This window comes from Colossoma macropomum, unplaced genomic scaffold, assembly GCF_904425465.1.
Source record: "Colossoma macropomum unplaced genomic scaffold, Colossoma_macropomum, whole genome shotgun sequence".
Taxonomy (NCBI): Eukaryota; Metazoa; Chordata; class Actinopteri; order Characiformes; family Serrasalmidae; genus Colossoma; species Colossoma macropomum.
Genome location: NW_023494803.1, coordinates 39,377,265 through 39,400,564, shown reverse-complemented (window position 1 = coordinate 39,400,564; position 23,300 = coordinate 39,377,265). Strand labels below are relative to the sequence as shown.

The 23,300-nt window shown below is 39.1% G+C and overlaps 1 protein-coding gene across 1 annotated transcript in view; it reads left to right on the top strand.

Annotated features, from left to right (window-relative positions):
* The window catches only part of rragd (ras-related GTP binding D), a 31,192-nt gene that overhangs the window by 1,617 nt on the left and 6,275 nt on the right, over positions 1-23,300 (top strand). Inside the window, exons 2-6 of the mRNA XM_036593658.1 lie at positions 7,621-7,916; positions 10,750-10,949; positions 13,103-13,217; positions 15,991-16,133; positions 22,151-22,299. Of these exons, the coding sequence (XP_036449551.1) occupies positions 7,621-7,916; positions 10,750-10,949; positions 13,103-13,217; positions 15,991-16,133; positions 22,151-22,299 (903 nt within the window). The remainder of the gene's footprint in view (positions 1-7,620; positions 7,917-10,749; positions 10,950-13,102; positions 13,218-15,990; positions 16,134-22,150; positions 22,300-23,300) is intronic.

Sequence of the window (23,300 nt, the reverse complement as noted above, 5' to 3'; positions counted from 1 at the left end):
TGGACCCTCACAGAGCAGGTACTATTTGGGTGGTGGATCATTCTCAGCACTGCAGTAACACTGATATGGTGGTGGTGTGTTAGTGTGTGTTGCGCTGGTCTGAGTGGATCAGACGCAGCAGTGCTGCTGGAGTTTTTAAACACTGTGTCCACTCACTGTCCACTCTATTAGACACTCCTACCTTGTCAGTCCACCTTGTAGATGTAAAGTCAGAGACGATAGCTCATCTGCTGCTGCACAGTTTGTGTTGGTCATCCTCTAGTCCTTCATCAGTGGTCACAGGACGCTGCCCACAGGACACTGTTGGCTGGATATTTTGGTTGGTGGACTATTCTCAGTCCAGCAGTGACACTGAGGTGTTTAAAAACTGGAGTGATGGAGCTCCATCCAATACCTTTGGCATGGTGGCATAAATACTGGAGGAGCAGGAGGAGCAGTTCCTTTGGGGCTCATTGGGCTGCTCATATAGATATTGACTCAATTACAAATGGCACAACTCTTTTACCGATATTGAAGCCTGCAGATATTGATACCAATCCAATATTTCTCCTTTTATAACTGTGAATCTTTAAAATGAACTATTTTTATTAGAAACACTGAAGGTTATCTGAAAGTGGTCTATCCTACTAAAACTCCTCAGTCAGTCTATAAATAATACAGGAACAGCCATACAGCTAACATCACATCACACAGTGTGAGTGAGCGCTGTTTCAGAGTAGATCTGTTACAGGATTGAATTACATTCATTCTTTTATTCACTCTCATATCCCATCCAGCATTTTCAGACACATTTTTACCCCCATGATCACAGAAAGAACCAATTTCTTATTAAGTTTGCTTCCATTAACACTGCACAGATAGACCTGATGTATTATTCATAAAGCAGGTCATCCAACATAATCGTTTTAACGTCCTTCACAACATACACTCTTAAAAAAGATGGTTCTCCAAGGGTTCTTTAGTGAAGACAGTGATTCTGTGTAGAACCATGAACACTCAAAGAACCATTTGCATGCTTGAAGGGTTCTTTGCATCGTGAGAGAGGCTGTATATGGTTCTTTATAGAACCTCTTTGAAAATGGATCTATATAGCACCAAAAGGAGTTCTTCTATTATTGCAAGCTTGATGTCATAACTGTGGAAGGAACCCTTTTTGGTGCTAGATAGAACCATTGTCAAAAAGGTTCTGTATAGAACTATATGCAACACATTCTCCATCAATATGAAGATGAGGCAAAGAACAATTTAAGTATGCGAGTTGTTCTTTAAGTGTTCATAGCGCTATGAAGAACTGTTGTCTTTACTAAAGATCATTTGAAGAACCATCATTATAAGAATGTACAACATCATATTTTCATATATTCAAGATCAGGCGCGACCAGGACGGTGACCTGTTTATAGATGCTTTTGGAGCTCTGTTTCGGCTGGACTGACATGTTGGAGTGACAAACTCACAAACTTCATGTTCTCTGATTTTAACTAGGGCTGAGATTAATCTTTTTTATATCGAAATTGCAATGTAAGAGTGCAATTTTCAACTTGCGAGAACTGCAATTGTTTACAAATTTATAGCCTATGTTATCAAAAACCCTATCTAGTCTGGAAATTTAACCTAATAAAACAGAGCTTGTTGTGAACTGCCTGTAGATAAGTTAGATTAATAAGAGGCATCCAAACCTCCTTGTATTGTGGCCTCACTGGCTGTCTGGCACACTACATTCAGGGGTCAAGTCTCAAGCCAGAAAAGTGGATATTCTGGTCTTGTGGGTGAATTTCCATAAAAAATAACAACAACTTAAGAGGCGTTCGCAATATTAGTCAGAAAAATCCAATTTGGATATTTTCCTCAAATCGTTCAGCCCTAATTTTAACCATGTCTCTCTTAAAAAGACACTTAGAAACTTGTATCAATTGGTCTCCTGTTCAACCAGAGAGGATAAGACATTATATCTTTGTTATGGGTCAGTAAAGGATGCTTATAAATCACTTCCACTCCCTCCATTAGGCATTAGGTTCAGGGGATCATAACTGTGTGCATTTGCTGCCCATATATAAACCTGTTTAAGGTGAGAGAAAGTACAGACAACGGACACAAAGGGCTGGACAGACGAATCAGTGCTCTGTCTGCAGGAGTGTTTTGACTGCACTAAGTAGGACATGTTTAAACAGTCTTGTGGTGACTTGAACTAACTTGTTGATGTGATGTCCATATATTGCCTTTTGTTGGGGCATGATTATTCCTTGTGAGTTTTACCCTAAAAACAAACCATGGGTCACCAAATCCATTAAGTCCAAATACTCTCTAATCAAGGGACTGTCTCTGATCTGCATGTAACTACCATGGAGCTGAAAATAGAGGTTTTTAAAGCAAAACAGAATTATCAAACAGAATTAGAGAATAAGATGACTGCTATAATATATATGTATGTGTGTATGTGTGTGTGTGTGTATATATATATATATATATTATATATATATATATATATATATAGGGAGAATAAGCACCTAAGATTTTCACTCACCTTGCACCTGTGTAAATGTGATGTGACAATAAACATTATTTGATTTGATTTGATTTTAGTAATGAAATTCAGGAACTGAGTTACAGACTTGTAGGTAATCAGCACTTTGACATTGACCAAAAGGATGTGGAAAGGGCCTTCCTCTCAGTAAGTGTAAATGAGAACCATGGACCTGACAACATCTATGGTAGATCACTTAAATCTTCCGCAAAGAACTGAGTCCCGTATTTCAAGTCTTTACCGGTACAGCAGGTATCCTAAGGTTTGGAAGGATGTGTTTGTGGTCCCTGTTCTCAAATCCAGTTGCCCCAGAACTTTTAATGATTTTAGACTGGTTGTTCTGACATCAATTATAATGAACACCTTTGAAAAATTGGGAAGGTCAGAAATCTTAAAGAAAACTGAACATGCACTTGATCCCATGCAGTTTGCCTATAGACCACACGGAGGAGTAGAGGATGCCACAGTCGCTTTGCCCAGCCTACTCGTTAAACATCTGGAGGGGATTGGGTCCCATGTTCGACTTCTGTTTGTTGATTTATTTTGTCTGCTTTTAATACAGTTCAAAACTAGTAGGCTTCTGGAACAGTTTGACCTGAGTAAATCTGGTGGGCTGGATTCTTGACTTTTTAGCTAATAGGACACAAAGAGTGAAGGTGAATGGATCTCTGTCTGACTCTGTTTGCTCTTCAACTGGCTCCCCACAAAGGTGCGCGCTTTCACCCCTGTTATTTATTCGCTATACAAATATGGGTCAGGATAGATGGAGCATCCTAAAGTATGCAGATGATGCAGTCGTTGTTAGTTGGGTCAATGGCTGTGTTTACGTGCAAAGATTTTTGCCCATCCAATTAAATACATTCTGATTATAGATTCAGACTGAGGTGTTTATATGCTCACTCTACTCAACAATCTGATGGTAAATCTCTGTTTACATGCTCACTACAAGTAATCCGATCCAAAATTACACGCATGCGTAGAGCACCACATAGTGTAGATGTTACCATGACAACAAGCATCATGTCAGTCCAGTCAGAGTGAGATGAGCAGCAGTGAGCAGTGCTTGTGTTTTTAATTGCTTTAAAATGACGTCAGACTCAGGAAAACGTCCTTCACATATCCTTATTAGAGAAGGCCGAGAGGAAGATGTTTCTGAGACACATAAGCTGGACGTCCGTCCCACCGTCTTTTAGATCAGAGCATAAACTTCGTCTCCTCTGCAGACCAGTTTCTGCTCCACCATGTTGAACGTTATAAACTTTCTCTATGACGCGACGAACATGATCAGAACGTACTTAAACTTTCTGATAGGGAATGTAATCAGATACAGGCGTTTACACTGATATTATTCTTCTATTTAACGGATTATTTACAGGATAACCCACCTCGTTCAGTCAGATAGAAATTGTATTCCGAATGGCCTCAATCGGACTAGACTATTCGATTGAGCTATTAGCCGGATTATTAATGGATTATCAGGCTGCATCTAAACGGGGTTAATGAGACCAGTCACTGGCCGGTCATCAGTGACTTTGTCAAGTGGTTTGAGGAGTCTTATCTTCCTTTGAACATATCTAAAACTAAAGATGTGATAATTTCAGAAGACATGCCCACACATATGAAATGACCTCCATAAGGGTCAGACAGTGGATTGTGTTCAGTCTTACATACATCTTGGGACAATTATTGACTCAAAATTGAACTTTAAAGCAAGCTGTGTCTGAAAAGGGGCACCAGCGTTTGTATTGTCTGAGGAGATTTTCCTATTTTCACATTGACAAAACCATGATGACCTTATTCTATCGTGTTTTCACTGAATCGCTGTGAACCTTCTCTTTGGTGCTGTGGTTTGGAAGTCTACCTTTGAGGAACAGGAATTTCATGAGTCAGATAGTCAAGTGGTCTAGTAGACTGAAGGTTAAGTCAGTTTTAAATTACAACTCCCACCCTTTGAATACAGAATTTCAGACTCTTCCCTCTGGCCGTAGGTTAAAAGTCCCAAAGTGCAGAACAAAGTGATATAAAAACAGCTTTGTTCCAACAGCCATTATCCAGGTGAACAAGTTGTAGTAATATTGTAAAGAGGGCTGGAACCTTGAATACTTTTTTTATGTTTGTCATTGTTTGTTGGTGTTGTTTGTAGAATGTGTGTTAAGATGGATGCTGACTTATCTACTGCAAACAAAATTTGCGGGTACAAATAATGGAACCTGATCAAAACTATTGCATTCAAGTAATATATTAAAATATGTGAGTTGCACAACAAAGGTTCTTAGCAATCTGTTTAATTTTTTTCTTATTTGGCCGATGGCATGTCAGACAGCTAAATATAATGTATAATTATTGTGATATAAACAGATAGTCTAACAACCATTTAGGTTCAGATGCTAGTTGGTGGAGTGGCATGTCTTGAGAGAATCAGCTTATCTGAGACATAACAGTAGAATAGTTTTTATTCATTGAAAGTGATTCTTGTAGGGAGGGGCTTTGTGTTTTTGCACTAGGGCCCATAGCATCCTAGCTATGCCACTGCATTTGGATGAGTTGGAGTGATCAAGAACTGATCATGATTATGGCTGAATTCAACCAAATCTTCACAGCAGTGTTCCAGCATCTAGTGTAAAGACTTCCCAGAAGAGTAGAGCCTGTTACTGCAGCAAAAGAGGACAAACTCTCTAATAATACCTTTATTTTAAGAACCGTTGAGTGTCTGGTATTGATGTCACTCAATTGGTTTTTAGGTTTAGTGATATTTTTATATTTATGGACAGCAGTAAGAAATTTCTTATTACCGGTTGGTGAATGAGGCTCATTCTTATAAACGTCTTGGTGTCTGTACTGAGATGCATTATAAGCTTTTTTTTCTTAGGAAAGCTGTCGTGAACATGTCCCCCGGTTTGTAAGACGTTCCTTTAACATAGAGGAGCGGCACTCAGCAAGCCTGGGCTCCTTAACTTTATTAAAGGGGAATTCCACCAATGTTTAAAATTTCTGCAGATGTAAACAGTCATTCAGAGTGGTTTGGTGTGAAATGCTTCATTCTAGAGAAACTTACAGAGTCAGAATTGTTCACAGAACAGTGGTGGTGATAGGAACCAGACGTCCACCTCTGAAAGATCCTGCGCGGAAAGTTATTACATGAAATGGTTATGAATTCACTGCCCGATGCCCGAGACGTTGTCTTGCAGTAGTTTGTAAAGCAAGTGGCCTAAAATATTTGTTTTTAACCTTTTTAACTCCTTGAGACCACCAGTGGATCCAAAATGCACTTCGTCATTTTCTTCATAACTTTCATATTTCATAAGCTACATTCTAAAGGTCGGGGTCGTATGAGAGCTGTAACTGTCTTCTTTCCAGTCAAATAGATGGGTGATGTAATTTTAAACCCTTAAAGCTGAACTCACTATTTTTTGTTTCTACTGAAAGTCGACCCATTTTTCCACAAATCTGGGCTATAAACTATAAACAGATGGCGTCTCTTCAGTGATCTGCTCTGTAAAAATTACTTTAATAAAATAATACAAAGAGCGTCTAAGATTTTTGGCTTTCAGCAGTAAATTGTAAGCATATAGCAATATGTGCATGATCAGAAAACACGTTCTGTTAATTTGAGGGGAGCTTTTACAAAAAAATAAATAAATGTAAAATTTTATTTTATTTATTTAGTTCATGCATTTACTGAATAATTTGCCTTACGATTTGGTCATGTAAATTCATATGGAAAAAACAAAAAATACCCTGGTCAATAAGAGGTTAAAATCCATTTATGCTGAGGGGTACATGCAGGTCATTGAGGGCAAAGGAAATGTATTTTTAATGGATTTATCACAATTTTACCATTGTTAGTACGACATAACTACTCGTGTAGGTTCACTTGTGGTTCTGGTTAGTAAATAAAATGATTATTTTTGTGTTGTAGACATTGTAACTTCTGGTTCCTATCACCACCACTGTAAAGACATCTGAAACATAGGATACCTTTAGGATCTACAATGAACCATCACATAAAAGCTCCGTAACCTTTGAATGACTTTTGTTGATTTATCAGCAATTAAATTACGTAGAAATTTTGAAAAGTCGGTGGAATTCCCCTTTAACGGTACCTTTTAACATAAATAGCCTGCTTATTTGTAAAGGATAAATGGTGATTGGAAATTGTGAATGTAAAAAAATGTGAATTATGACTATTTTTGGTACATAAAACCACCCAAACGTCATAGATGGACTACAGGGGGAAAAAAATAAACAAGAAAAATATGGGATATGGGTCCTTTAAAAGCAGGGGTCACCGATCTTATCCACAAAGGGCCAGTGTGGCTGCAGGATTTCATTCCAAAAAAGGAGGAGCACACCTCATATGACTGCTCAGTTATTAAGACTGAGACCAGCTGATGCTGATTATACAGGTGGAATTTCAGGTGAGCTTCAGCTTGACTGGGATGAAAGGCTGAAGACACGCCGGCCCTTTGTGGATGAGACTGTAAACCCAGTTTAAAACTAAAGAAATCTGAGTCCGTAAGTTTCTCTACAATGAACCATTTCACATTAAACCACTCTGAATGACTTTCTTTGCATCTCAACCACTGAATTATGCAGAAATTCCCCTTTAATGCCAACACATCTGATATATTTGGAAAGTATTGTGATATTGAAATAAACTGTCATTGACATGCTGTCATAGACTCTTATGTACAGTCTGTGCTTTCTGCAGACTATAAAGTACTGATATTAACTATTTGAGTTCTCTTCTCAGCTGTACAAACACATACAGGGTGGCTCATGCTTTAGGCACATATTTGTATTCGCACAAGATTAAAGATCATTTTAGTCCAATTAGATGGTAAAAACCTTACTAATTTGCTTAAATACAAATTGAACGTTTTGCAGAAATTAGAGAAACATTTATTTTAAACAGCTTAGATATGAATATAAAAGGACAGTGTTTTAAAATGCATTTCACTGGGATTTAAAGTCGTGCCTTAAGGCTTGCCAAAGGGATGCGAAGGCATGAAAGGAAATTCTCCTTTCAAGTGATGGAAAAAATGGGGACATGTATAATACGCTGGTGTTCTTCTCTGTTCTCTTTGTTTCTGTGCAGTTCTGGGCTTCAGAGACCCTTTTAGCAGCGAGGTGAAGCCTCGGATCTTGCTAATGGGTTTACGGCGCAGCGGCAAATCCTCCATCCAGAAAGTGGTTTTCCACAAGATGTCCCCCAACGAGACACTTTTCCTGGAGAGCACCAATAAGATCTGCAGAGAGGACGTCTCCAACAGCTCCTTCGTCAGCTTCCAAATCTGGGACTTTCCCGGCCAGATTGACTTCTTCGACCCCACTTTCGATTATGAGATGATATTCAGGGGGACGGGAGCGCTCATCTTCGTTATTGACTCGCAGGTGCGGTGCTCATGTTGTAGAGAATGTCTTTTAAATGGAAAACTTGTCCAAAACGCAGTGTGGCTCCAAAATCTTATGCTTTTCAAGCAACAATCGTGACGAAGACTTTAACACTTAGGGCAGGGGTCAACAAATGCGTGACTCTGGAGCCTTTGCGGCTCTTTTACTGCCCTGTTGCGGCTCCACAGCTGATTTAGATTTGTAGGTAAAAATAAAATAATCCTCCTTTACAGTAAAATAAAGCTCTGCTGATCGTTCAACACAGTTTTAACAGTAAACGGTCTTAAACTCTGGAGTTGATGTATGACTGCTAATTCACCCTTTAACCCTGAAGATCAGCGCTCAGACTGCTGGTCACCATAGCAACACAGATAACAGTCTTCCCTGGATAGTATCTAACGAAAAAGCAAAGAGAAAGATTTAAGACGAACATCGATAATTTGAAGATGAATGGACTTATTTGTATTTATAATCACTCCAGCTGGTTTCCTGATGCGTTTAATCTGCAGTGCGAAACTGTCAAACACTAAAGTCGCGAAGCTGAAGTCTCTCGTTCTCGTTCGTCAGCTTCTCGTTCTAATGTTCCCGTTCCACCTTAAATGTGCAGCAGTTATATGCTGGCGCCTCAGGCACCATTTAAGGTGGAACGGGAAAAATTCGAGCAAGAAACTGGTGAATGAGAAGCGACTTCAGCCTTGTAAAAAGTTGAACGTTGAGACATTTTACAAGAAACTGTTCTACTTTTGTGGAAAAGTTTCCTGCTAGAGATGTGGGAAAAGCGCTTATAGCTGAGCTAAAGCTTAAAGCAGAGCAAAGTAAGTCTGCGTTTTCGTTGGTATTATATTTTTTAGCCTATACAGGGACATTAGCACATACTGAGACATATTTACAGCCAAGATGGTAAAACCTTGGTGTGTTAACGATGGTAAAATGTTGTGGCTCCCAAGGTGGTTTAACTTTTGTTGAAAGGACAAAATGACTCTTCTTAATGTTTGAGTTGCCAACCCCTGCCTTAGGGTGTACTCTCGCTATGCCCGGTTGTCTTGTACCATGCCCGAGCGTTGTTTCCCTTCCCTACACCCTCTGTTGGTCTGCGCTCACATTGCAACTAACATTCCGGGCCCAAGCACGCTTACATCCTCACTATGTGAGTTTTTGTGTTGCAGAAAAGCTCAAACAGCACAATGTAGTTCATGACTGTACTTACTTTGTGCCTTTTTTTGGTGCCATTTTGGGCGCACTGACGTGGCGCTCTCACATGCCTTATCGATTTATTGATTTTGCAGTGCAGTAATTTTTCAGTTAAAAGATTTTTTTGGAGGCAGCTGACGTTGAGAAAGGAGTTTACAGCTTTACTTGCAGACTACAATTCGCCTTCTTTGATAGGGTACAAGAAACGGGCTAGATTCACGAAAGTGTCTTAAAGTCTTCTTAAATGTGTTTTTTCTCAACTTCATTCTTAAGAAAATTATCTTTTTTTTCCTTAACTATTTTCTTAAGAATAATTCTAAGGAAAATGGCATTCTTGAAAACACAAAACTAAACTTACGATAGCCTAACACGTTTACTGTAAGTTATAAATTGTAACATAGCCAACATAAGAAAACAATAAAGATGTTCTTAAGAAAATCTTAAGAAAATAGTTTCGTAAAGCTTTTGTAAAGCTTTCGTAAAGTTTTCGTAAATCCGGACCCCTGACCTGTTATTAACCCACATATACTTGAATGAATTAAAAAGTGGGCAGTCGCATCATCGACATCATGTTCGAGCCACCTCTTCAAGCGGGCATGGTACGGAGCGATCGCACTAGTCAAACGAACTGGACTTTGGGGGCTAAATGTGCTCGGGCGTGGTACGGATCGCTTAGTGTGTGTACACCCTTAGAAATGCTAATACTGTTTTGTTGTAATATTTCAATGTAATTACATAATTACTCAAGTAATACGTAGTTACTTACATAATGAGTTATGGTATTTTTTTATTCACATTCTGTATCGGCAGAAAACAGGACTGGACACACAACAATAACTTTTAAAGGGCACATATCCTACAGTTTTCTTGTATTTAATACAGTATTTTTCCATTTATATCTTTCCATTTATAACATTTGTTTGTTTTTTTTTTTGTTTGTTTCCTTTTTTGACCATAACGCCCCTAATTTATTTTTTCATGATCATTTTCTAACCTCTCTTTACCTTTTAAGAATTAAACAGGCTGCTTTTGTGCCTTTAAGACTGATATATGTAACTGAGCTCTCTTCTGATTGGCTGCCCTGTATTTCTCTTCATTCAAAAAGCAGTCCGGGCTGAAATGGGAGTGGGTGGGGCTGAACTGCAGTAGGCTGAATATGCAGACACAAGTAAATTTGTTGTTTTTTTGTGACCTCACAAAAACAATGAATTCAGAACAAGTTGTTGTTGCAGCTTGGTTTCCACTGTATGGACTGAGGAGTGAACAGTACATTTTGAAACATTAACAATGTTTACAGATTATTTCAAAGACCTTTTTTTATTAAAAAGAAGCAAGGAAAAAGTGTTTCTCCATGATACGGGCCCTTTAATCAAATTCACATCATGAGATAATATCTTCTCTTCTGTTTACAAACACTGATGTGGTGCAGATGGAAAGTTTAGAATCTGCACTTTCCACACAATTTCTCTGCTTGTTTCAGTGAGTCATGAATAGGAAATAATCGTCAAATTACAGCATAATTCTGTTAGCGGCAGAGATAATTGACGTCTAAAGCAGAATGAGTTGTACTGTTGCTGTTTTTTTCTGTTGTTACAATTTGAACAAAACTTTTTTAAAAGTTTAGTTCTGGTCCTCTGTTCAGGATGACTATGTGGAAGCACTGAGCAGGCTTCACCTCACCGTGACTCGAGCCTACAAAGTCAACCCAGACATCAACTTCGAGGTGTTTATCCATAAAGTGGACGGCCTGTCTGATGACCACAAGATTGAGAAACAGAGGGACATCCACAAACGGGCCAATGATGACCTGGCAGACGCTGGCCTAGAGAGGATACATTTAAGGTTGGTTACAAATCCGATTGGCTGAGGCACATTCAAAGCTGTTGTCAAAAGCTCAGTGCACACACATCAACTGAATTCTGTATGAATCCACCAAATTATTAAAGGGAACCCTGATTGCTAAAAACATGTAATCCCATCAGTCCATCTTAACATGGTGCACATTAGGAGAGATCAATATGGTAAACATTTATTACGATACTCAGACATTTTTACAATATGTCACGATTATTTAGTGCCACATTTAAAAAAACTCTAGGTAGAGTGATCTTATTTAAAATTTGATATACTGTGCTGCACTAAATCCAATTAAATAGGACTATTTATGCTCTGTTGTAATGAAACATGCAGCTGGTCAGTGCTCTTTAAGTTCTCACAATATCCATGTGATATTGTTTATCACAGTAACAAAGTTTATCACAGTAACGATAAAATATTGTCATATTTGCTTTCTACGCTCATTGTCCATTTTATCAGCTCCACTTACTATATAGGTGCACTTTGTAGTTCTACAGTTACAGACTGTAGTCCATCTGTTTCTCTGATACTTTGTTAGCCCCCTTTTACCCTGTTCTTCAGTGGTCAGGACCCCCATGGACCCTCACAGAGCAGGTACTATTTGGGTGGTGGGTCATTCTCAGCACTGCAGTAACACTGACGTGGTGGTGGTGTGTCAGTGTGTGTTGCGCTGGTACAAGTGGATCAGACACAGCAGTGCTGCTGGAGTTTTTAAACACCTCAGTGTTGCTGCTGGACTGAGAATAGTCCACCAACCAAAAATATCCAGCCAACAGCGTCCTGTGGGCAGCGTCCTGTGACCACTGATGAAGGACTAGAGGATGACCAACACAAACTGTGCAGCAGCAGATGAGCTATCGTCTCTGACTTTACATCTACAAGGTGGACTGACAAGGTAGGAGTGTCTAATAGAGTGGACAGTGAGTGGACACAGTGTTTAGAAACTTCAGCATGTAGTATTCAATGTTTTATAACCTTTGCACAGGCCACATTTTATGTTCTTTTCAATATGTTAAATTCAGTTAATAAACAGTAATTATGCATTAAAATGTGCTGAAATATGTTAATTGTAGAGGAGGTATAAACTTATTTTTACTTAAATTAACAAAACATGTCTTTTGACCAGGGGTGCCCAAACTTTTGCATATAACTGCATGTATGCAACCCATTTAGCGCATATTTTCGACAGTGGTGACCTACTAGTAGAGGGACTTTGCCTATTTGTCATGTTTTCATAATAAACAAACCATTTTCGTTTTGTTTACACATCACATTTGACATATATGCTATTTTAAGGCACAGTAAGGGTTCCTTTTAAAATCCACTGCACTGTTCTTTGAATAATCCTGCATTGTTTTGCTGCTTGGATGTCACAGTTACTGTTAACATGTTGCATTGCATGACAGAAGATCATATTTATAATAACTTATTATTTATTGAACTTTGGTATATCTTATCAAATAGCATTTTGTCACTGTTTTATAAAAGCAACAAACCACTAGAGGCAGGGATTTTAGCATAATGAGACACCTCAGTGCTGCTGTTGTATGTATTTGATACAAAAAGAGCATGATTTAACAAAGCCAAACATTTATAGACTTTTATCTGTTAGTTTATTAACTTGTTTATAATAATCTTGAAAAGTAAAACATATAAATAGGAATTTATTTTAACATTTAGTGTCCTGTACTCTGATGAAACAGATGAGTAGTGATTTGATTTGCATACTTAATGTGTACACAGGAACTACTGCGGTGCATCTAACAGTAAAGGCAGCCACTTAAAGATGAAGACTTTGAGAGCATCGCTATTGAATTAAGTTTAATAGGATTAGGGGTTTTTGCATTTGCATGCCTAACAACACCTGTTAACCATGGTAAATTCACCATAACGCACAGCTTTAAGAGGTTTATTGCTTTTTTTTTCACAATGCACTGGCTGAATTTCACAAAGTCTAACAATTTATGGATACTTACTTAACATCAGATGATTATTCTAGTTATGAAAATGGATGCTAGATCAATGTTCTTCTTCTAAATTGCTTTATGAACACCATCCTTTGTGTGATTCTCTCCGATGCTTGATTGGATTGGTGTTATTATTTTTTCAACTGAAAGCCATATGATCTGTCGTCTCAGTTTCTACCTGACGAGCATCTACGATCACTCCATCTTTGAAGCCTTCAGTAAAGTGGTGCAGAAGCTCATTCCACAGCTGCCAACCCTGGAGAATCTACTCAACATTTTTATATCTGTGAGTGATGAAACATACTCGCTTTCTACCCTGTAAGATAAGAAAAGACAATCTATAGCAGGCTTCTCTACGCTGGAGGACCACTGTGCCGTACAATTCGTTATTGTTCCTGCTCTGATACACCTGGATAACATTAGACTCTAGAGGTGTTGTTGTTTTGCAACACTAGTTAAATGTAATACCATTATTATTTAATTGCAAAAGAATATGTTTGCGTTTGATTCTGTATTGGGCAGGTTTTGCACTTTCTTTCTGTTTGTATTGATGTCAGAATTTGGCAAAAAGACCATATATATGAATAACCTTTCATCAAATTTAAATCATAATGAAATATCTCCTCTTCTACCTGAATGGATTGAAAACTTTATTTGCACTTTCAACAGACTTTCTCATGAGTGAGAGAGAATTTCTGCATAAAGTAACAATGATAAATGAATTTACTTTGCAGTATATTGCAACCACTCTTAGCAAGAAAGACAGTCTAATCATGTTTTAGAGGAAATGTAGTGGCAGCCAAAGGCAAAAATATTACTATTTATTGTCTGTGCAGGTATTTGAACCCCAGTCACCAGCGTAGAAAGTCTTGGTGTTACTCACTACACTGTTTAATGGCCATGTAGTAGCATGAATCATTTAAGTCCCAATGAATCGTTTTTTATTTTTATTTATTTATTTTTTGGTTTGGTAACAGTGACCGATTTTCAGTTCTATTTCTCGTTGTTACTCTGATAGGACTCCACTGATCGGTATATGAGTAATACTTTGTCCAATGACAGGCTGTCCTTCTCTTTATATTTAGTATTGTATTAATTTAAAAAAAAATCTTGCCCTGTATTCATATTGCTCTTGTTGTGTTATTGTTTTGCCGTCCGGTGTAGTCCCGAGTAGGATGGGTTCCCTTTTAGAGCCTTGGTTCCTCTAAAGGTTTCTTCCTCTTGCTCTTAGGGAGTTTTTCTTGCCACTGTCATGCTTGGTCACTGGGGCTTGGACCCAGAGTTTCTGATAAGCTGCTTTGTGACAATTTCTGTTGTAATAAGTGCTATATAAATACATTTTGACTTGACTTGATGCTCTCTCTGGTTCCAGGCTGGGTTGATTCCTGTGTACCGCATGAAAGCATTGTAGGATACCCTTGGTAGCTACTCTTAAAAGTATTACATCAAGTTTTTAAAGACAAAATTGAGCAAAAAACGATCAACTAACAAACATAATACTTTTTCAATTATGTAACAAGGCATTCCATATGGTCAACCTGAAAAGGTAATACACTCCCAGTAATATCAGAAGATATTTAATTGTATTATTGTTTGGGTTTTATTAATTTTTTGACCAAGTTAAAGTGCACATTTTTATTACATTTTTGGTTTTATAACATTGCTGGGAAAGTATTACAGTATTGGGTTCTACATATGCTATATTGAGTGCTAAAGACTCATGCCAAAGTGGATGTGCTGTTCTTCTTGGCAAACATAAAACAGGCTTGGAGCTTAATTTATTGAAAAATGACATTTAAACAGCAATACTAGTCAGAAAAATCACAAATCATCCAGTTCTAGTTATTAGCGCCCCTTACTGCCGGCATTATGTGAGGTTGTTGTTTGATTGTTGTGTGTGTGATGCTTTCCTGAAGAGATTTTCAGAGTTTGATTGGTGGGATTTCCCAGTGCTGTAGTAATGAGTGACAGGTCAGAGTTACTGAGGAGAACCACAGGTGGTGATACTGCACCACAGGGGGCGCCCAAGAGCAATGAATCTCAGAACCCAAGCCTACACACTAGTTCTATTCCCAGAAAGGCAAAGGTGATATAGAATACAGTGATAATGCACATCAAACAAGAGGGCACTTGTACAGTCTGAGGGCAGAGGGGCAGGGGCTCAAGCCCCCCTGGGTTCTATGTGTGCACATGCCTGGTCAGTTTGTGAGGTTTGTTTTGAGAGTGTTGAGATATTGTACAGTGATTTTTCTGCTGGTAAAACTTTTATTGAATCACTTTTACTCATGAAAGGTAGAGAAGTAAGAGTTGTGATCTTCACTGCTTAGTTCTGCGTCTGTATGAGATGCGATTATTCTGCCTCTTGGCCATGAATGCTGGCACTTCATGCATATGGTAATATGTATTATTAACACGTATAAAAAGGCAGTCGCCCACATGGATGACTCGGAACCCGTGCCCGGACTGTGAACCGGGAATAATTTATCTGCACACTACAGCAGGCATGACGTTTTAATATGAAATTTAATGTAGGATAATGGCTTGAGACAACAACGTGGACACAGACCAAGCTGTACTTACTGCTGTCCTTTTTCTTTGTCTTTTTATTTATATTCTGGCTTAATGTTTTATAGGAACCTGAATATCTGTGAATAAATCAGAGCACTTTTTTTAATCAGCCAGTTGATGGCAGCAGCGAGTCAGTAATGAAATCATGAGGAGCAATCACTGCCCATGTAAATATACAGAAATTCTTGGAAATGTTTTGGAGAAATGTGGATATGAAAGGAAACGGTGCTCATGTAAAACAGGTATTGCAGTAAACAGATCATCCAGTGTTGCCTCTGAAATGTTAGTCACTGCGCAGCAAATGTCTTTAACGACGGTGCATTTGCTAATGAGAAAAAGTATTATACCCACGATTACTGCGCGCACCTCCTGGATTACATAACACATTTTCATTTCACACAGTTATCTGATACATTGTTGGTCCAGAGTGCGGTGAATTTCTATATGATAATAAGGGCTCAACCTCTAACTCTTCTTTGCTCTGGTTGCAGAATTCAGGGATCGAAAAGGCTTTTCTGTTCGACGTGGTCAGCAAGATTTACATCGCCACTGACAGCAGTCCAGTAGACATGCAGACGTATGAGCTGTGCTGCGACATGATTGATGTGGTCATTGACATCTCCTGTATCTACGGGTGAGTGGCCTTTACTGTGGAAACTCCACTGACCTCCTAAAGCACCAATCAGCAATCAGTGCGACTGGCAGGTCCACTTTTTGGGGCTTCACTGAACAGATGCTTTGGAAAAAAAAAGGAAAACAATAGCTGTTCACTCGCTAGCTGGTCGTAACTATTTTAATTCACTCAGTTACACACTTTTGTACTCAGTAAAGTGCATTTTTGATGAACTGAAATGATACTTTTACTTCTGCTCAGGTACATTTGTGAGGAAAGGACTCTTACTTGGTTACATTTTAGTCATTAATATTACTTACTAATTCATTTTTCCTGTTGACCACGTTTGTACTGCTTTAAGATGAGTCACATCTCTGATTATTGAGGTTCATCATTTTATTTTAGACCAAAATGATCCAAAAAGAGATGAATAGAGCTTCAGATCCTATACTGATAGCTGCTGGATGGACTTAGAAGTTCCCCTGTAGCGTATAAATGACTAGAGCTTAATGGCTGTTTTGACTGGACATTAAATAAATGACGGTTGTTCTCCAACTTTTGCACAGTACTGCATACCGAGTGTTCACAGAGCAGTGAAATACTGATTGCAGTAAAAGTATCTTTCCAAAAAACAACTTGAATAGAAGTACAAGAGTAGCAACACAAGTCATTCATTTTTTAGGAGACGTTTAGGAAGAGATTAAAATAAGACGGTCCACTTGCATAAGTAAGGAGAAGGTCAAAGGAAGGTGAGTGATAAAACAGGAGTTTTCAATACTGAAGTTTGAAAAATGTTGAGTTACAGAGAAAATGGGGCTCCTAACAACCACCTGGAAAACCTGGTAGACACCAAAACTCCATCAGATAAACAGCACTTAAATTTGGCTTGAGCTGACTGACAGTTGTATCATTAGTTGCTGATAGTTTCCATCAATCGTGATTTGTCAATCAACGATTTGGACGATTCAAATGTCTGAAAACACACAGTGGTTATATTTGTCTCAGAGTCTGTTTCCATTTAACGAGTATTCTATTAAAGTGTAACATCGGTCTGTGTCCTTAATCAGCCCTGATATGTCGTCTGGCTTTAGAACATTGTGTAGCAGCACGAGGCAGATCTATTATTTTCCCAGCTGTTGCTGTGCTTGTTAAAGTGATCGAGCTGTGCTGCAGCCTTTCACGCATAGAACGCCTTCCCTCACCAATGGGGTTTTAAATAATTTTAATATTTTATGTTATGATTACATCAGTTATTTGTGAGTTCAGACCATGCCTTGAAATGTGGTGGTAGTATGAGGGAAGTCAGAACTTGGGCTGAAGTTCTGGGCAGCTTCTGCCTGTAGCTAGAGGGCCGGACCCCCATCATAGCTGTAGCAGGACTGGTGTAGGACTGGAGAGGGGTGGCGGTGGGGATTGTGAACGCTTTGTCTTGGGAATGGAAGGTGAGGATGTGAATTTATAGGGTGTTGAATTGGAAGAAGGAGGGGTTTCAGGCATGTTCCTCCCCCCGAACTTCAGTTATAACATAACCAGCTACAGCAACAGTAGCCTTTAACCTTAAGCCATCTTCATATTTCAACAAGGAGAGATGTATTGGCTGAAAATGTGCCATTTACTGAATCTGTAGCAAAAAGTATCAAACCTGAACAGAAATGACCAACTACTAAGTTAATTTGAAAGCAACCTGCATACATCCCTCTCTGACAATGGCATATATTGCACACAATATCAAATACCTAACTTAAAGCTTTCATCTCTGAGAGAGAGGAGAAAATCAAGCTGCTTCAGATCTGAAAACATCCACAGGTGTTTCTGTCCATCCTTCCACTGTGAGAAGACGACTCAGCGCTATGGGTCTGAAAGGATGTGTCAAGAAGAACCTCACTGAGAAAAGGAGACGGACACATCAAACAAAGAAGCTGAACAGTGGACTGACCACCCCAGAGTCCAGACCTCAACACCACTGAATGAGTTTGATTCCTTCAGAAAATGATCAACCAGCTTCTAAGACTGATCTTTGGAGGTTTGTCTGCCGATTCTTTGAGAAACTGAAAGTGAGTCTCCTGAAAAGAATGGAAGCTGGAATAAAGATAAAGAGTGACACAGTAAATAAAAAAAATCTGGTATTGAATGTAGTTATTGAGGCTTCTGTGTAATTTTCTATGGTATTCTGCTAACGGATCTAATGGTGGAAAATGAATAGCTTGTACTTAATGGCTGTTTGAACTGGAAAATAAATAAATGAAAGGTGGTCTCTTTGCACAGCACTGCGGTTTACTGTTTCTGTAATAGGGAGCGAATATGAACAACATAGTCTAACATAAACTCTCACTATTAAGCGTAACACACAAAACACACAGCATTTCTCTGCACTTTCTCTTTTTTGGTATTCTGTTGTTCTTTTTTGGTATTCTGGTGTTCTTCAAAGAGAAAAATGAATGTGAAAATAACCGTGAACGGAGCGTTTGGTATGCGGTGCCCCTTTTCTCTTCCCTGGCCTTGTCTTAAGTTAACAGGGATTAGCAGTGAGTTCCCCAGGGCTGTGGAAAGAGTCGCTGTAAACAGAAGGGCAGAGGGAGGCACCTCCAGCTCCAGTGACCCAGAGTGCACTAGACAGAGCAAGACAGAAGCGTGCGTAGGTGCAGGCATGCCGGCTGGACCCGGGGCAAGGCAGCTGTCTGCCCACGGTGGCCTGCAGAGCAGATGAGTCTCAGCGTCAGGGGTGGACGGTGTGGCCCAAATATAGTGACACGATTAGGGATGCACTGATATGGGAACTGTGGGCCAGTTTTTCATGCACATACAGTGCTGTGCACAAGGTCCTTTTATGATATTTGTCTGATTTTATGTACCAAAAACAAACAATTTCTATATAGCACCAAAAATAGTTTCTCTATTGTTACAGGCTTGCTATTGTAACAATAGAAGAACCCTTTTTGGTGCTGTATAGAACCCTTTTAAAAAAAAATACTTATAGAATCATGTACAGCACATTCTCCATCAATCTGAAGAACTGTTTAATGATGCAAAGAACCTAATCATGTAAAGTAGTCACTAATAGGTGGACCGCGGTCTGAGTCCGGACCCAGACGCTGTCCTGTGCGGACCTGGACCTGTAAGCGATAAACTATGGAGAATTATTTAATTTTGACAGGGTCAGCCTTTTCTAGCCTTTGCGGTAGCTTTAGCGGCCCGGGAGACTCACAGATCAATCGCATGCGTTGTAAATATCACACGTGGCACTACTCATCCAATCAGACCTGTGCATTGCGATGAGCACTGAGACTCGAGTGAGTGTGACACACATGGGAGGCACGAGGTGAGAAACAGCAGTCGGAGAAGAAAGTGAGTGCTCTAAAAAGAGAAAACTGACAATAAATGTTGTTGAAATATGACTGAATTGTACTTTATTTGATTTGACATTCAGTTGTTGACTGTATAATCTACTAGGCTACTTCAGTGTAGAGTATATGGCACTGAATCATAATGCAAGTTAGACATGATGATGTTCCGGACCTTTGCTTGAGGAAACTGGACGTTATTGAATTTTAATTAAAGACCCTTGATGTAAAGGGTTCTTTGGGCGTTCATAGATCTATATAGAGCCATTTTCTTTACTAAAGAACTCCTGAAGAACCATCATTTTCAAGAGTATATGGAGAAAGATTTCGTGAATCAGGCACAGAGCAGTTTATAAGTCATTAAAAGTGGTTAAATCTGAGCTTTTTTACACAACTCATTATAGAATAAGGGTCAGTACGCTCAGGAAAGCTCATCATGATAATGATATGATATCATCGTATCGCCCCACCCCAGCTCGGCAAGACAGAACGTTTAACTCTGCCAAGTGTAGCCTCGGTCGAACGCTCTGTGCCGAGGAGGATTCCAGAAGAAGGCTGGTCACGTTCAGTTCGCTACGTTTTGACATGAGGCTCCCGCTGCGCGTGTTGGCAGGCATAACACACTGAATTACTCCAACTGGCGCTTGGCTTTTAATGAAATATTTTGAAACAGGCATGGATTTTTTAAAATGTATTTATTTTTCCAGTAGGCTAAAGCTGTCTTATTGACAAACAGCTGTGGTGTTTAATTCAGCAACCACCTCATTTTCACTCATTTAGCTAATGACTCGCTTGCATATGCAGTTTGCTGTGCTCTCTTCGCTCAGCACACCCAAATCAAGCATTAATTATGAATTATTCAGTTTTATCTCAGTTTAGGGTGGTTGAAGTCTTTTGCTTCACCAACATAAAGTGTGTGTACATTTTTAATATCAAACGCTGGCTTTTTGCAGCTGTGTATTCTGCTCTTGTAAGAGCACGAGATTAAGTTAGGGCTTCTGTTCGTTTAGATAATTACGATGTGATGCGGCATCTGTTCTGCCGTGGCCGTGTTCACATGCTGAGATGGTTGAGGCTCGTCTCTGATAGTCTGAGAGCTGATTAACTCACTCTTATAGTCTTTATCATACATATTTAAACTCAAGGTCGAACGGTCGGTGTATCGCACTGGCTCTACCAAAGCGTGCACAAGCTCTGTATAACAGCAAGTGCTGATAAAGTCACGTACTTCGCTATACAGTAACATAGCTGAGGACGACGGTGCTCTTAGGGAGTTTTTCCTGCTGCTGTCTCCCTCAGTGATGCTCAGTGGGGGGCTGGACTGCTTTTGAACTATTACTGTTGCATAAAGAGAATATACTCAGTCATTGGCCACTTTATTAGAAACCCCTCACTTATAGCTTCATCTTGCTGGACAACATGTGGACAACAGCAGTCCTGTGCTCAGAAAGTGATGAATGGGGTTCGGGAGTCTGATAAACTGTGCAGCAACAGGTGAGCTACAGTCTATGACTGAACACCTACATAGTGGAGCTATAAGGAGCTCAGAAAGTGGCCAGTGAGTGGAAGTAAAGTTCTTTGAGAAAGAAGTCACTCCGTAGTTCGAGGATGGGGATACGTATGCCGTCTGTCGAGCCTACAGCAGAAACTGTACTGTGTTTTTCATGTTTTGCCCACTTGTTTTTTCTGCTGCTTGTTTACTTTTTTAATGAAATCTATCTGATTTTCAAGTCAAATCAGTTACACAGATGAAGGTATTCAAAAATTTAATTGATGTTCTTGACAGCTGACATATGGTAGCACTGATGCTTGATGCATGATGCTTAAGAATTTATTTATTCTAGTCTGAATATGCTCTTAGTTTGTGGTATGAAGATACACATAAAATGCATTTGAAGGTTTTGCCCAAGAAAGAATGTGAGTAAATGTGCTGATTATGATCTTAAATCATTAATGATGTTTCTCTTTTCATAAATATTACCAACATGTACAGTGCTGTGAAGAAGTCTTAGGCAGTGAGTGGCGGTGAAAGGCAGGTCTTTCTAATAAAGTGGCCAGTGAGTGGAAGCACAAGATGTTTCTAATAAAGTGGCCAGTAAATGGAAGTAGAAAGTCTTTCTGATAAAGTGGTCAGCTAGTGAAAGCACAAGGCAGGTGTTTCTCATAAAGTGGCCAGTGAGTGGAAGCACAAGGTAGGAGTTTCTAATAAAGCAGCCAGTGAGTGGAAGTACAGGATAGCTGTTTCTAATAAAGTGGCCAGTTAGCGCAAGTACAGGATGGGTGTTTCTAAGAAAGTGGCCAGTGAGTGGAAGCACAAGGTATTTGTTTCTAATAAAGTGGCCAGTGAGGGGAAGCACAAGGTAGGAGTTTCCAATAACGTGGCCAGTGAGTGGAAGTACAGGATAGCTGTTTCTAATAAAGTGGCCAGTTAGTGCAAGTACAGGATGGGTGTTTCTAATGAAGTGGCCAGTGAGTGGAAGCACAAGGTGGGTGTTTCTAATAAAGTGGCCAGTGAGTGGGAAGCACAAAGTAGTTTACATTGCTGATTAAGTGGATGTTGTAAATAAATTCAGGTTACATTCTGTTGGATCAAAGCATCTACATCTTTTCGAAAGTCATACGGTCAGAGAACTTTCAGTAGCACACTGAAAACAGAAGCTAATGTTTGATATTCCTCCTCTTTCCTCCTCCCTTTAGTTTGAGTGGCGATGAGGCCGGGTCTCCCTATGATAAAGAGTCCATGGCCATCATCCACTTGAACAACACGACGGTGATGTACCTGAAAGAGGTCACGAAATTTCTGGCCCTCGTCTGTTTCCTCAGGGAGGAGAGCTTTGAGAGGAAAGGTCAGTGCATATTTTACTGTTTAATAATTATATTAAAAATAATTGTTCAGAACAGTTTTACTTTCTGTGGTCTTTAACCCTCACTGAAGAAAAGAAATTATTGTATGAATTTAATTTAAAGGGCCCATAACATGGAAAAACAGTGGAAAAGAGTGTAATTTAGTACATAAACGCTGTTAAAGTTATAAAATGAACAGTTCACTGTACAATCCAAACAGTCTGTATATGGAAATTAAGCTGCAAAAGCAACCTGTTTTTAATGTCACAGAACCAACGTACTTACATATATCTGCCTATGAACTGTACAGCAGTTTAGTCCCTCCCATTCACGATGAAGTTCTAAAGTGTTTCCGCTGGGACGGCACAGCCAGTCGGATCAGAGCTCATTTACATATATCAGTCTTAAAGGCACAGTAACAGAAACAGCCTGTTTAATTCTGGGATAAGGAGAGTTTGGAAAATGGTCATAGTAAATGAATTATGACTATTTTGGTGTATAAAAGCATTTAAATGTCATAAGTGGGCATCAGAGGAAAATCATGCAATGCAGGATATGGGCCCTTTAATTGTGCCTCACCTTTCCATGTATATTTTGTTACCTCAACTTAAAGTGAAATGTATTTCAATTTAAATGTCCATATATTTTCAGTTTGTAAGTCAAACAACCTGCTTGATTCATTTGTTTCTTAGCTGTAGTTCGTAAAAAACAAGTAGAGAATTGCTGTAGTGCAAATTCTAAGCTTCCAATCCATTTGTGTGTAATTGGAAGATGAGATTTTTATAAAGTTATTATTGTTTTTACAGTCTTGTTTTGCAAAACCAAACCATAATTTACATTTTTGCCTCGTTTTTGCTTTTGATTGACATCAAATCGAAGGAAAAAAGTCAAAAATGCAGACTGAGCAGAATGTAAATGTGGAGTATTATGTAACTACCTGAGCAATAATGTAATTACAGTTAAATAGTGCAGCAAAACAACAGAAATGACTCTAAGATTAGTC